This window comes from Otolemur garnettii, unplaced genomic scaffold (assembly GCF_000181295.1).
Source record: "Otolemur garnettii isolate 467f Iridium unplaced genomic scaffold, OtoGar3 scaffold00098, whole genome shotgun sequence".
Taxonomy (NCBI): domain Eukaryota; kingdom Metazoa; phylum Chordata; class Mammalia; order Primates; family Galagidae; genus Otolemur; species Otolemur garnettii.
In genome coordinates this window covers 6,317,631-6,329,949 of record NW_003852493.1, presented here as the reverse complement: position 1 = coordinate 6,329,949, position 12,319 = coordinate 6,317,631, and the positions used below count along the sequence as shown (strand labels likewise).

Sequence of the window (12,319 nt, the reverse complement as noted above, 5' to 3'; positions counted from 1 at the left end):
TTCTGTGCTTGTGTGTGTCTGCCCTTGGGTTTTCAATGCCAGAAGTCAGCTGGCCAGCTTTGCACTCTAATTTACTTTAAGTCACTTTGGGGAAAGAATCTTACCAAATACTGGCCTCTCTAATCCCCTGAAGATAATTTTGAATGAGAAACACACGAAAGAGAGTGAGTAAAATGTTATTAAATTCACAGATAAAGCCAAGACACACAGGTCAGAAGAGGAAAATTAAATCTTCAAACTGAGGAATACTAACATCTGCCAGAAATAAATGCTTTTTTTAACTACCGCACGGAGCTTTCCTTCCATGCAGGAACTGCAAATGACAAGCATTCTTGCATGCTATCAAAGCATTCAAGCTCTATTTTTAAAAATTCTTCAGATACTCAAAAACAATTTTAGAACCAGGATTCCATGTGATTATTTTTAAAAGATCATAAGGACAAAAGAATCAATCAAAGGGGGAAAATAAAATATAAAACAGCAGGGCTAGAGGGCCAAGTAGAGCCAGGATGGGAGAGGGAAACAGCTAACATTGGTTAGAGCAGAATGAAGGTCACAGGAGCCTCCATCGTGGGAGTGCCAGGATGCACCTGCCTGTCCCTGTCCACACCTGACATGGGCACTCCTCTGGGTTACCACTCGGGGAAGAACGTGGTTCCAGGAGAAGACCTTCTACTGCAAGTGGTCAAAGCCAACTCCTGATTCTTAAAATTCTCATTTTCTTTCACTCCTTCAGCTGTCATAGGCTCACAACTTAGAAGGCAGTAACTGGCAAAAGCAATTGACTCACTGGGCTATGGCTTCTGTGTTCCCAGGAAGGAAGTCCGTGGCCCCACTCACCGAGCTGTGGCCCATGCTGGCGGCTGCCGTCAACGCCTGCTGCAGGGCATGGCTCTTCCTCAGCGTGCCCGGCTGGGGAGGGCCCGTGGACCACTCACAGGTCAGCAGATAATGGAGAATGTCGCAGTGGCCCCGCAGTGCACTGTGGACGAGAGCACACTGGCCCTTCTTATCCAAGTGGTCTACCTGGGGGTAGGAGCAGAGGAAGGGCACAGGTGAGAATCACCTTTCCTCTGAGAACACAGGTGCACCACTAAAGATGTGTGCAGACCCCATCCCACTGCAGATGTGGGTTCAATTCCACCTTGTCTTTCTGGAGAACACCGAACTGTCATCAGGATTACTCCGTGGTAGATGAATGTAGCACCAAGGCCTTGGGTTCCTGTTGCAGGTCTCATGATCACGACACACCCCGTGTCCTTCCAGCACAGTACATGGAGTTCTGGGTTTTCTTGCAAACATGTATGAAGACATAGACCAAAACCTAAAGGACGCCCCGCACATCTCAGCTTTGGTGGTACATTCTGAGTCTGCTATGACAAGCCTTGACTTGAGGCCACAGAGCAGTTCTCTGGTCAGCGAGCCAGGAAAGCCATAAAAGGGAGGGTCTACAAACCATAGCTCTGAACGAGATGGGCACGAAGGGAGTCCCAGTGGCACACGACTGGGGAAGGACCCACACACAGGTAGGTAGGGCAGGTGGAGGCAGGCACAAAGTTGGGGTAGGTCAGCTAGCCAGAAAGGCAGAATGCTTGGGTGGGGCACACCTTTGCAAGGACCCAGGGCAGCAGGCAGCCCCTCACTTTCCATCTAAACTGAGGGAGTACTAAGGCTGGAAGAAGAACCCAGGGCCCAGTGTCACCAAGCTTACCACCCCTGGGGTGCTCTGTACCCTCAGCTTTGTAAGAGCCAGCTTGACACCCAACTTCCTCCTGCAAAGCTTTCAGCTGTGACAGGAGGGGGCTTGCTGGCCTCAAAATAAAGCAAAAGGACAATGGAATCTAGAAATGGAGGCATGGTGTCATCAGCAGTAACGCACCCACTGCCAAGGCTTAGCCGTGTCTCCCTTCTTCATAAGCCTGAAGTTCAGATGCCCCAAATGTTGGGTGTTTTAAAGAAACAAAAAGGCTGTGGCTGCCATAGCTACTATAAACCTAATGTTTATTTTTTTTTTTTTTTTTTTTGAGACAGAGCCTCAAGCTGTCCCCCTGGGTAGAGTGCCGTGGCATTACAGCTCACAGCAACATCCAACTCCTGGGCTCAAGCGAGTCTCCTGCCTCCGCCTCCCAAGTAGCTGGGACCACAGGCGCCCGCCACAACGCCCGGCTATTTTTTGGTTGCAGCCGTCATTGTTGTTTGGGGGGTCCGAGCTGGGGATTCGAACCCGCCACCTTAGGTGTATGTGGCTGGCACCTTAGCCGGTTGAGCTATAGGCGCCGAGCCATGTTTATTTGGTTTTTAACAAAAAAGGTGAAGGACAATTATCAGCAGTTAGCTCTATTGTTCAAAAGACACATCCCAAGAAAGTGCTTACAATAAACCTACCACTCCTAGTCTATTACTGTGAGCTAGGCCTCATTGGAATTTAATCTACTAACACTGATAGCTCTAGAATCACTTGTTTAACAATGCATGGCCATTTCATGCCCATCTTAATACATGATTTGATGCTCACCACAACCCTGTGGTAGGCACTGCTATGCCCATTTCACAGATGAGAAGCCTGAGGCACACAGGCTCAGTCACCTGCCCGACACTGGAGCTGGTAAGCAGAGAGGCAATGATCTGGGCAGTTTAGTTCCTATGGCTCAAACACACAGCTTCAAAGACCCATGGAACTCATGCCATTGTTTTTAAAAAAGACATGGCATGAAATAGGATAAGAAGAGAAGGGAGAAAAGCAAACACTTAAGATACTTTCAACCAATCCTGGTGCTGTGTTAGATTCTAGATCAGTTCTTGGAGGCTTTTTAAGGATGGTCATGCTCCCCAGGCTGCAGCCAGGAGCCTCCTGGTGCTCTGCCTCCCCTTGGGCAACATCAAGCAGAGTAACAGCATCTGAGCAGAACGCACTGCCCGGCTCTCTCCCAGGGCTACTTCTGAGCCAGCATGTTACAAACTGGCCGTCACTGCAGCCCCGTCCTTTCTCCTTATGCTACAGTTTCCCAGCTCAATGCAACTGAGCAGAGACTGGCCCAGATGACGATTGTAGCAATGAGATGAAGGTGCATCCCCAATGCATCCCCATACCCAGCCAACACCACAGCAGGAAGGCTGCCACGTACCCTTGCTCCCTTCTTGGTCAGCAGACACACCAACTTCATGTGGCCAGCAGCGGCCGCGTAGCAGAGGGCAGTCATGCCATTCTCCGACATTCCTTCCAGACAGGCACCAAATTCCAGGAGCAGAGTGACAACTTCCTCGTGGCCAAGGTGAGACTGGACGCACAGGATTGGGGCATTATTTAGCACTTCTGTCCTGTAGTTCACGTTGGCACCTCCCAAAATCAAGAGACGGCTCACCTATTGGACAATGGCCCCCAACAAGATTAACTTCTCATGTAAATGTCAGTCTCAACAACATCTGTGGATAAGGGCAGTACCCTTCATTTTTTCTATCATTTTAATTCACTGGCTCTTAAACTTGAGTGCATACCATATTGCCGGGGATATACTCCTAACGTGCGGTCTCACGGGGGATGCAGAATGATGCAGCCACAACAAGAAACAGGATGGAGATTCCTCAAAAGACTAAAAGCAGAACTACCATATGATCCAGGCATCCCACTTCTGGGTACATATCCAAAAGAACTCAAAGTAGGGACTGAAACGGATATTTGTACCCTAGTGTTCACAGCAGCATCAGTCACAATAGCTAAAGGTGGAAACAGTCTCCAGGTGCCCGTGAATGCATAAACGGTTACACACAACGTGGTAACACATACAGTGGAGTACTACTTAGCCTTAGAGAGGAAATTCTGACACATGCTAGAACACGGATGAACCCTGAAGACATTATGCTAAGTAAACCCAACACAAGGGGACAGATACTGTAGGATTCCACTGATACGAGGTACCTAGAGGAGTCAGATTCATAGAGACGGAAGGTGGAGTGGAGGTTTCTGGGCCTGGGTGAAGGGAGATACGTGAGTTGTCTAATGGATCTAGAGTTTTAGTTTTGCGAGACGAAAATTCTGAAGATTTACTGCATAATAATGTGAATATACCTAACACTACTAAAGTGTGCAATTAAAAATGGTTAAGATGATAATTTTCCCGTTATGGGTTTACCAAGACAACAAATAAAAAATAAATAGAAACAGGCAGATTCAATTTTCTGGCAAAGAAATCATCATTGGATGAATAAATAATTAACAATGTGATAACAAGGCAAAAGTAAATACGAATACTCTCTTCTTTAGGTGGAGGTATTCCTAAAAGTAAACTCAAAACCCACGGAAAGGTCCGTGTGGCCCCGACGGTGAGCAGCACAACTCTGCCAGAAAACTGTCTGCCACTTCTCTTGATTCCTGTACCACCCACTGAATCCCTGGATCTAGGTACCAGACAAGGTTTTTTACCTACGGATTTTAAAATAAAATCACTCAACACATATGCATTTTATCTGTCTTAATATCTTCTCCAGACCACGTAGAAAAAATGATGCTCCTCTAACAGCTGCTAAGATACCCAATGCATTTTTTTAAATGGTTCCCCTCAGCGCTTCTGACTCTCATCAATCACTCCCTGCCAAGGCCCTGGCAGGTCCTCCGCTGCCTGCTAAATGCGAAAACCAGAGACCATGTCATTTATTGACTGGAAACACATGGGATTGTTAAAAGATACAGAAAGACACAACATGAAATTCAGGACATTTCAGTGATTTGTGTCGGTGATAGCGGTTGACAAAAAATTTACGAATTGATGGAGTTGGGAAATTAATACCGAGAGGTGGTGAAACCATAACTCAGATAACATAGCCACAGGTTAAAACAAAAAGTATAAAATCTGAAGATGTTTTGGCTGCCGCTGAGGCTGACCCCGAGCGACCCAGGCCTCCAGCTTCCTCTCTGACCTGCTCTCCAGGACGCTGTCCCTGACGCCCCCCACTCAGCCACCTTGGACCTGAAGCTCATTCTATGACAATGCCAAGCAGGCCTGGCTTCTGGGCCTCTCCGCTCGCAGGTTCCTCTGACTGGAACGCTCATTCCATAAACACAGATGCCAAAGTAGCATTCCCTATGGTCTCTGCTCCAACACCATACAGGGGGTAGAACTGGCCCAGGCCCCCCGCTGCCCCTCAGCACACTCTGTTTTCCAGCTTAGCCCACTACACAAAACACTGATTCTAAGATACAAAAGTTCACAGAGGCTGGGCATAGTGGCTCACGCCTGTAATCCCAGCACTTGGGAGGCCAAGGCAGGTGGAATGCCTGAGCTCACAAGTTCAAGACCAGCCTGAGCCAGAGCAAGGCACTGCCTATAAAAATAGCCCTGTGTTGTGGTGGGCGCCTGTAGTCCCAGCTACTTGGGAGGCTGAGGCAAGAGAATTGTTTGAGCCCAAGAGTTTGAGGTTGCCGTGAGCTATGATGGCAGGACACTCTACTGAGGGCGACAAAGAGAAAATGTCTTGGGGAGCAGGGCGGGGGGAAGGTTCATAGAGAAGCAGATAGGCAGATACTGCCCCTCCATGGACAGAGACGGCCCATAGGTCAGATTCTTCATGCTGCTGGGATGTCATATTCAAGGAAAGACAGGCCATGTACAGATGAAAAGGCCACCCTGATAAGCCACCTGACCACCACCCCATCCTTCACCCTTCAGAAGGACTACCATCTGGTCTGACCCACTGACACCAACCAGCCTCCAGCCACCTGCTGCTAACCTGCCCACGGTTAGCAGGAAAGGCAGAAGACACACAAAGGACAGACAAGCGATGAGAACAGGTGTGCCTGTCCTGACACTGGGGTTTAGCAGGAGACCGTGGCAGACGACCTAACCCCATCAAACCTGCTCAACACACCTATATAGGTTTGCTCTTAAAAATACCACCAGACACAAATCAAATTCAAAAGCATTTTAAGATCGTGAATGTTAAATAAAAGGGGCTTAAAAAACTATCCCCCTTTGAATAGTTATTATTAGTATGGAGATAATAGGCTTATGCTGAAGAAATACTTGGACATTTTAGGAAGGCATAGGAAACCAGTTCTTAGCAAAATCATAGAAGATACACATGTCTAGAAGAAGTACTTGTAGCACACACACCAAGGGCATTGAGACTCTGCTCACCATAGGACGGTGAGAACAGTCTGTAAATTCCCTGGCTGACTTTGCCAGCTAATTACCCTCTTCCCTCGCCCATCCACTCTGCACCCTCTTGAGACCCAAGAGCCTAAGAGGAAAAGATGATGGATGAAGTGATCGAGTTCTCAACCAGCCCCTTAACTATTAACAAACTTCAGAACATCACTCTGCCTATCTGTGCTGCAGGCGTGCACCCCACCCATTCTACCTGCCACATACTAGTACTAGGTACTAGTATCAGGTACTAGTAGGAACACAGTGTTTAGCTTTCCTAAAGATGGTTATCGTCAATTCACACTTCACTTGCCCCTGGGAAAAACATTACCCTTGTTGCTGTAATGCTTTGGGCATTTGTCCCACGTAAACCCCCATCATCAGTTTCTGGGACCTCCCTTAACCCATGGTTCTTGACTCTGCCACATACTGACACTACCAGGGAGCATGAAAATTTCCAGTGCCTGGGCCCCGTCCTTAGAGAGTCTGACTTGGCTGGAGCTCTGGCACCCACAGCTCCCAAGAGATGCTAGTTGGCAGCCAGGGCTGTAAACATATCCGTTGGTAAATTCACCTGCAAGGCACAGGCTCGTTGCATGCCAGGGACCCTTCTAGCTATGTGATTTGGAGCAACCTACCCACTGCCCTAAGCTTCAGTTTTCTCATCTGAAAAATGGGGATAAAAATGTTACTTCATTGGGTGATTGTAAAGATTAAAACAACAGATGTAAAAAGAGTACATTTATGTATGTATACACACGCGCAGAAGTATTTAGCACAGCACTCAGCATCTTGTTAATTGCTAAATAAATACTAACTGCCACTGTTACAATCTTCCTTTCATGGAATCCTCAGAAGGGTCACAAGCCCAGGTCCCTGAGCCCTGGAAGCCACTGGAGAGAGCTCTGCCCAAGGCACCCAGTGACTGGGAGGTCTGGCTGCTTGTCCCCATCACCTGTGTGCTCGCCTTGGGCTGTTCACCAGCACTGAGTGGCAGGAAGACCTCACACAGAGCTGAGGGCAGATGGGAGCCTCTCAGACTATCAAACCCTCCTAGTAAGCAGCACACCCAGAAGTTCCCAGGGACCCACAACAGCAGAGTCAGAGTTTCCAGAGATCAGCAACTCACTGGAGAGTGTGATACGTGCCAGGGATTCTCTCAGAGACATTGACATCGCAGTGAGGGTTCTAACTACTCTGTCAGACAGGCGCTTTTTTTGTCTCCATTTTACAGAAATGAGAAAGCCGAAGCCCAGAGGACGTGAGGCAAAGATGAGTGCCAGGCTGGACCCAGCAGCAGAAGCAGCAGCCCTAACGCTGCACTGCTGCAAAGGATGGTGTTTACATAAGTGATTCATCCTATAGATTTTCCCCAACTACATAAAAATTCTCTAATTACCATCCCTGATGCCCTCCTTGGACAACACCTGGAAACAGCGGTATTGTCTATAAACTTCTGGATTTAATAAAAGCCAAAAAATAAAAAAAGGAGGGGCTGGAGGCAGTAGAGGCTCTGGTCAGGGCAGACATGAAGTGGGGCAGCAGCATCTAAGTATATTGAAAGCTCACTCACGCATGCCTGTTTAAAAATGTGCGTTGTCTAACTGTGATGCAGAGTATGCCTGGCTCCCACAGTCTGACTCCTGCTGTTCTCCCCTCTGCCACCTTCTGATAAAAGAGTGACAACCTCAATGCTTCCGAGTCCACAGCCCGTAGAGGGCAGCCAGTCCTGTCCTCTGAGACCGTGCAAGTAAAATCACCAGCTGAATGGGGAACCTGCGGGCTCTGGTGGCAAGGATCCCAGTTGGCCTGCTGGAGCCCGGCCTGGCATCACCATGGCCTGGTAACTCCTAGGGGACAACACAGCTAGAGATCACTGGCATGCCACTGAAATTAAAATCCATCTCCAAAGTAATCATCCCAGAGCAAGTCACTTTAATTTACCAAAGTGGCAAACTGCAATTATTGCTCAAAATGACATTCATTCCTGTATGACAACATTTAATACTCTCTAAAAAAAGTTCCTTAATTGCATGCATAATTTTAAATTACTGTAATTTGTTCAAGATTCTGTGAAAAGCTTTTTGGCCCCCTTGAAAGATAAAAGAAACAGAAGGATAATGGAAAGCCTTAAGATTCTATAAGTGCATGCACATTATATAATTTGGGGGATAGTGTAGACATAGGTGACACTGGTGTTTTACAAAACAAAGTAAAAATGATTAACTCTTAAAATTTACATTACGCTGTACCTTTAATTTACTGTCTTAAAAACTTGATATTCAATAGATGCTTCCTATGTGTACTTTTTTCCACATTGAAATGACTTCTCTGCCAGGCAGGCATATCTTACACCTGCAGCCCTAGCACTTCGGGAGGCTGACGTGGGAGGACTGCTTGAGGCCAGGAATTTGAGACCAGCTGGAAGGAAGAAAGAAACCTCATTTCTACAAAACCCAGAAAAATTAGCTTGGTGTGGTGGCACATGTGTATAGTCCCAGCTAGTTGGGAGGCTGAGACACCAAGATCACTGGAGCCCAAGAGCGTGAGGTTGCATTGAGCTGTGATGATAGACAGCACTATGCTCTAGCCAGGATGATACAATGAGACCCCATCTCAAAAGAACAAAACAACCCCACATACAAACATTAAAAAAAAAAAAAAACAACAAAAAACAAACAAAACTTTGGTGCCTATACATTCAGGCAGTGAAAATAGACATTGTCATTTTTATTCTTTTCGGCTTCTTTCTCATTGTGATTATAGAATTTTATTAATTACAGAGAAGCCAAAAGACAGATTATTAACTGAAATGAAAGCTGAAACATTGTTGCTAAAGTAACCTAAATTCTTTTTTTTTTGAGACGGAGCCTCAAGCTATCCCCCTGGGTAGAGTGCCATGGCATCACACTCACAGCAACCTCTAACTCCTGGGCTCAAGCGAGTCTCCTGCCTCAGCCTCCCAAGCAGCTGGGACCACAACACCTGGCCATTTTTTGGTTGCAGCCATCATTGTTGTTTGGCGGGCCCGGGCTGGAGATTCGAACCCGCCACCTTAGGTGTACGTGGCTGGAGCCTTAGCTGTTTGAGCCACAGGTGCCGAGCCTAAATTCTTAACTTTAATATAATCTAAATGCTGGGCTGGGCACAGTGGCTCATGCCTCTAATCCTAGCACTCTGGGAGGGCGAGGCAGGTGAATTGCCTGAGTTCAGGAGTTTGAGACCAGGCTGAGCAACAGCAAGACACTGTCTCTACCAGTAACAGAAAGAATTAGCCTGGCACTGTGGTCTCAGCTACTGTACTTGTGAGGCTCAAGCAGAAGGACTGCATGAACCCAGGAGTTTGGGGTTGCAATGAGAATTGATGTTGCTATTGCACTGTCTCCAAAAAAAGGAAGAAAGAAAGAAAGAAAAAGGAAATGGAGGCTCGGCGCCTACAGGTCAGTGGCTAAGGGCTCCAGCCATATACACTGGAGCTGGTGGGTTCGAATCCAGCCCGAGCCTGCCAAACAACAAGGACAAAAAAATGGCCAGGCGTTGTGGTGGGTGCCTGTAGGTCCAGTTACTAGGGAGCCTGAGTCAGAAGCATGGCTTAAGCCCAAGAATTTGAGGTTGCTGTGAGCTGTGACACCATGGCACTGTACCCAGGGCAACACAGTGAGACTCTGTCTCAAAAAGAAAAACTCTACATGAAAATAATTCTTAATACAACTTCTTTATTACGTGAAATTGCAACTGAGAGCTGTTTCTTCTACCTTTCTCCTAGAAGAATTCTACCTAGAAAGCATAAGTTCTCTTTGGTCAGGAGCAACAGCATGCAGAGTTTAGGGGTGACATAAACACTCAAACCTACACGTCTGGAGCATGAATGAGGAGGCAGCCATGCTGTGGAGCAGGCATGGAGCCGTGCAGAGCTCAGGGTCCCCAGCAGCAATTCCCAGCCATATCTTCTCAGGGGCACCTGGCTGCAGGGGTGAGCAGAAGCTGAATCCAGGATGCCCTCTGCTCATCAGGTCCTGGACTCAGAACCCTGCTAGGTCTCCCCTGCTACCCTCAGCCCTCTACACACGCAAGGCAGGCAGAGAAGGGGCTAAGGAGAAGGGGTGAACTACATCTCACCAGACACACCAAAGTGCCCTGCAAGACCTGGACTCCAGGCACATATCCAAGGACAGGTGCTGAGAATGAGGTGTGTGGACAGTGGGGGGGTGGGGGGAAGGACTCCGTCAGAGACCCCCACAATGCCATCTCTGGGGTGGCATCTGATAAACACAGGAGGAGATGTGGAATGACCATACTGGGCCTCCCTGTGGTACTGAGAGGGTACAGGATGATCAGTGTCACAGAAGCGATTTAAGGGGAGGTCCCGGCTCAAAGAGAACTTCATCAGATCTATCCACAGACGGCCAGGTGCATCAGGGCTTGGGCTGAAGGGCCCGGTCATTAACCTTTGTGGCCTTAACTAGATACATGGCCTCTGTATGCTTTAGACTCTAGGACTGCATTAAATGAAGAAAAATCTACCTCAAAAAGCTGAGCAGAACTTCATGATGTGATGGCCACTAAGAAGTGAAGAAGTTCCTGGCTCAACAGCAGCAGACCTGGCCCCCTCTTTGTAGTCATAAATACACGTGTGCACGAAACCTGCAGTACACATCTCACGTGTCCCCATCTGTGTCATTCATCAGTGCTAAATGCCCAGTGAATGCTAAAGAGATGGTCCAGATTAGTAACCCAGGACACTCGAAAGATCCGTTTTACCCAGAAATCTCTCTCTGACCTTCAGTTTTCTTTCTTCCCCCCCCTTTTATTATATCATACATACATAGATCATGAATATATTTATGCCTGTGTGGGATTCCATGTGTTGATTTTTTTGCACAAATTGGAGTAGTTACATCCAACTAATTATCAGAGCTTTCACCTCCTTTACTTAATCACTGTGTTAAGACATTTGTGTTCTATACTTGATAGATTTGACTTGTACCCTTGCAATATGCTCCATAGGTGTGGTCCCACTGTTTATCCTCCCTCTATCAAACAACTCCCCTCCCCTCCCATATCCCTCCCCTTCTATCCTTCACCCTGGAGTACAGTTGTGATTCATCTTTCATACGAAAGTGTGAGTGATTATAAATTGGTTTCATAATAGTACTGAGTACACTGGATATTTTTTTCCATTCCTGAGATACGTTACTAAGAAGAATATTTTCCAGCTCCATCCATGTAAACAGACCTTAGTTTTCTATGTGAATTGCTTCCCTATCAGATATGCTCTGAAATAGTTACCACATGCCCACAGAGCAGCCCCTGGCTACCACACATTCCTGCCAGAGAAAATCTAACCTTCTAGAAAGGACATGTGATAAACGTCCAAGCCTGTTGCACTTTACATCAGAGAAGGCACAGAGAGGTTCCTCTCCCTCCTCTCACCGCCACCCAGGGAGAGGTGGCAGGACCACGGGGAAACAGCCAGGGCTGGGGCTCCATATCCGCACTGACCCCTGCTCACCTTCACATTGGGGGTGTAGAGATTCCTGAGAGAGGCCAGGGCCGCAGATAGGCCCTCGGCGCTGTAACCGATCCACAGGGCTTGGAGATGGCTTGAAGAGATCCCCGTCTTCTTACTGAGGCCCTGGAAACAGAGACATATCGCCTGAGTAGCTCCTTCCCACCTGCAGTGTCAGTTTGAACATGGGCTTGCGCAGAGGCTGCTGAATGCATGGCAACACCCACAAAGAACTTCTTGACCCAGCAGCCTTCACTGCCTAAAGCCTAGGGTCAGAGCGGTACCAGCCTGCCTGTGCTACATGAACAGTACGCCTGTGGAAAGAGATGGCATCTTTTTACGGAAGTAAATCAGAAGAAGAATAAGTGATAGAATTAGACTATCTGCATCTGATTCAGGCACAATGGTATCCACCTACAGTCCCAGTTGCTAGAAGGCTGAGAAAAAGAAAAAAGATGGTAGGAGGCTGAGGTGAGTGGACCCTGAGTTCACAGGTTCAGGACCAGACTGAGCCAAAGTGAGACCTCATCTCTAAAAATAGCCAGGCATTGTGGTAGGCGCCTGTAGTCCCAACTACTCAGGAGGCTGAAGCAAGGGGATCGCTTGAGCCCAAGAGTTTGAGGTTGCTGTGAGTTGTGACACCACAGCACTCTATGGAGGGCAACAAAGT

The 12,319-nt window shown here is 47.6% G+C and overlaps 1 protein-coding gene across 1 annotated transcript in view; it reads right to left on the bottom strand.

Annotated features, from left to right (window-relative positions):
• TANC1 (tetratricopeptide repeat, ankyrin repeat and coiled-coil containing 1) overlaps nucleotides 1-12,319 on the bottom strand; it is a 129,316-nt gene that overhangs the window by 32,815 nt on the left and 84,182 nt on the right. Inside the window, exons 13-15 of the mRNA XM_023516816.1 lie at nucleotides 11,653-11,775; nucleotides 3,126-3,362; nucleotides 841-1,026 (exon numbers count right to left, since the gene is read on the bottom strand). Coding sequence (XP_023372584.1) covers nucleotides 841-1,026; nucleotides 3,126-3,362; nucleotides 11,653-11,775 — 546 coding nt within the window. The remainder of the gene's footprint in view (nucleotides 1-840; nucleotides 1,027-3,125; nucleotides 3,363-11,652; nucleotides 11,776-12,319) is intronic.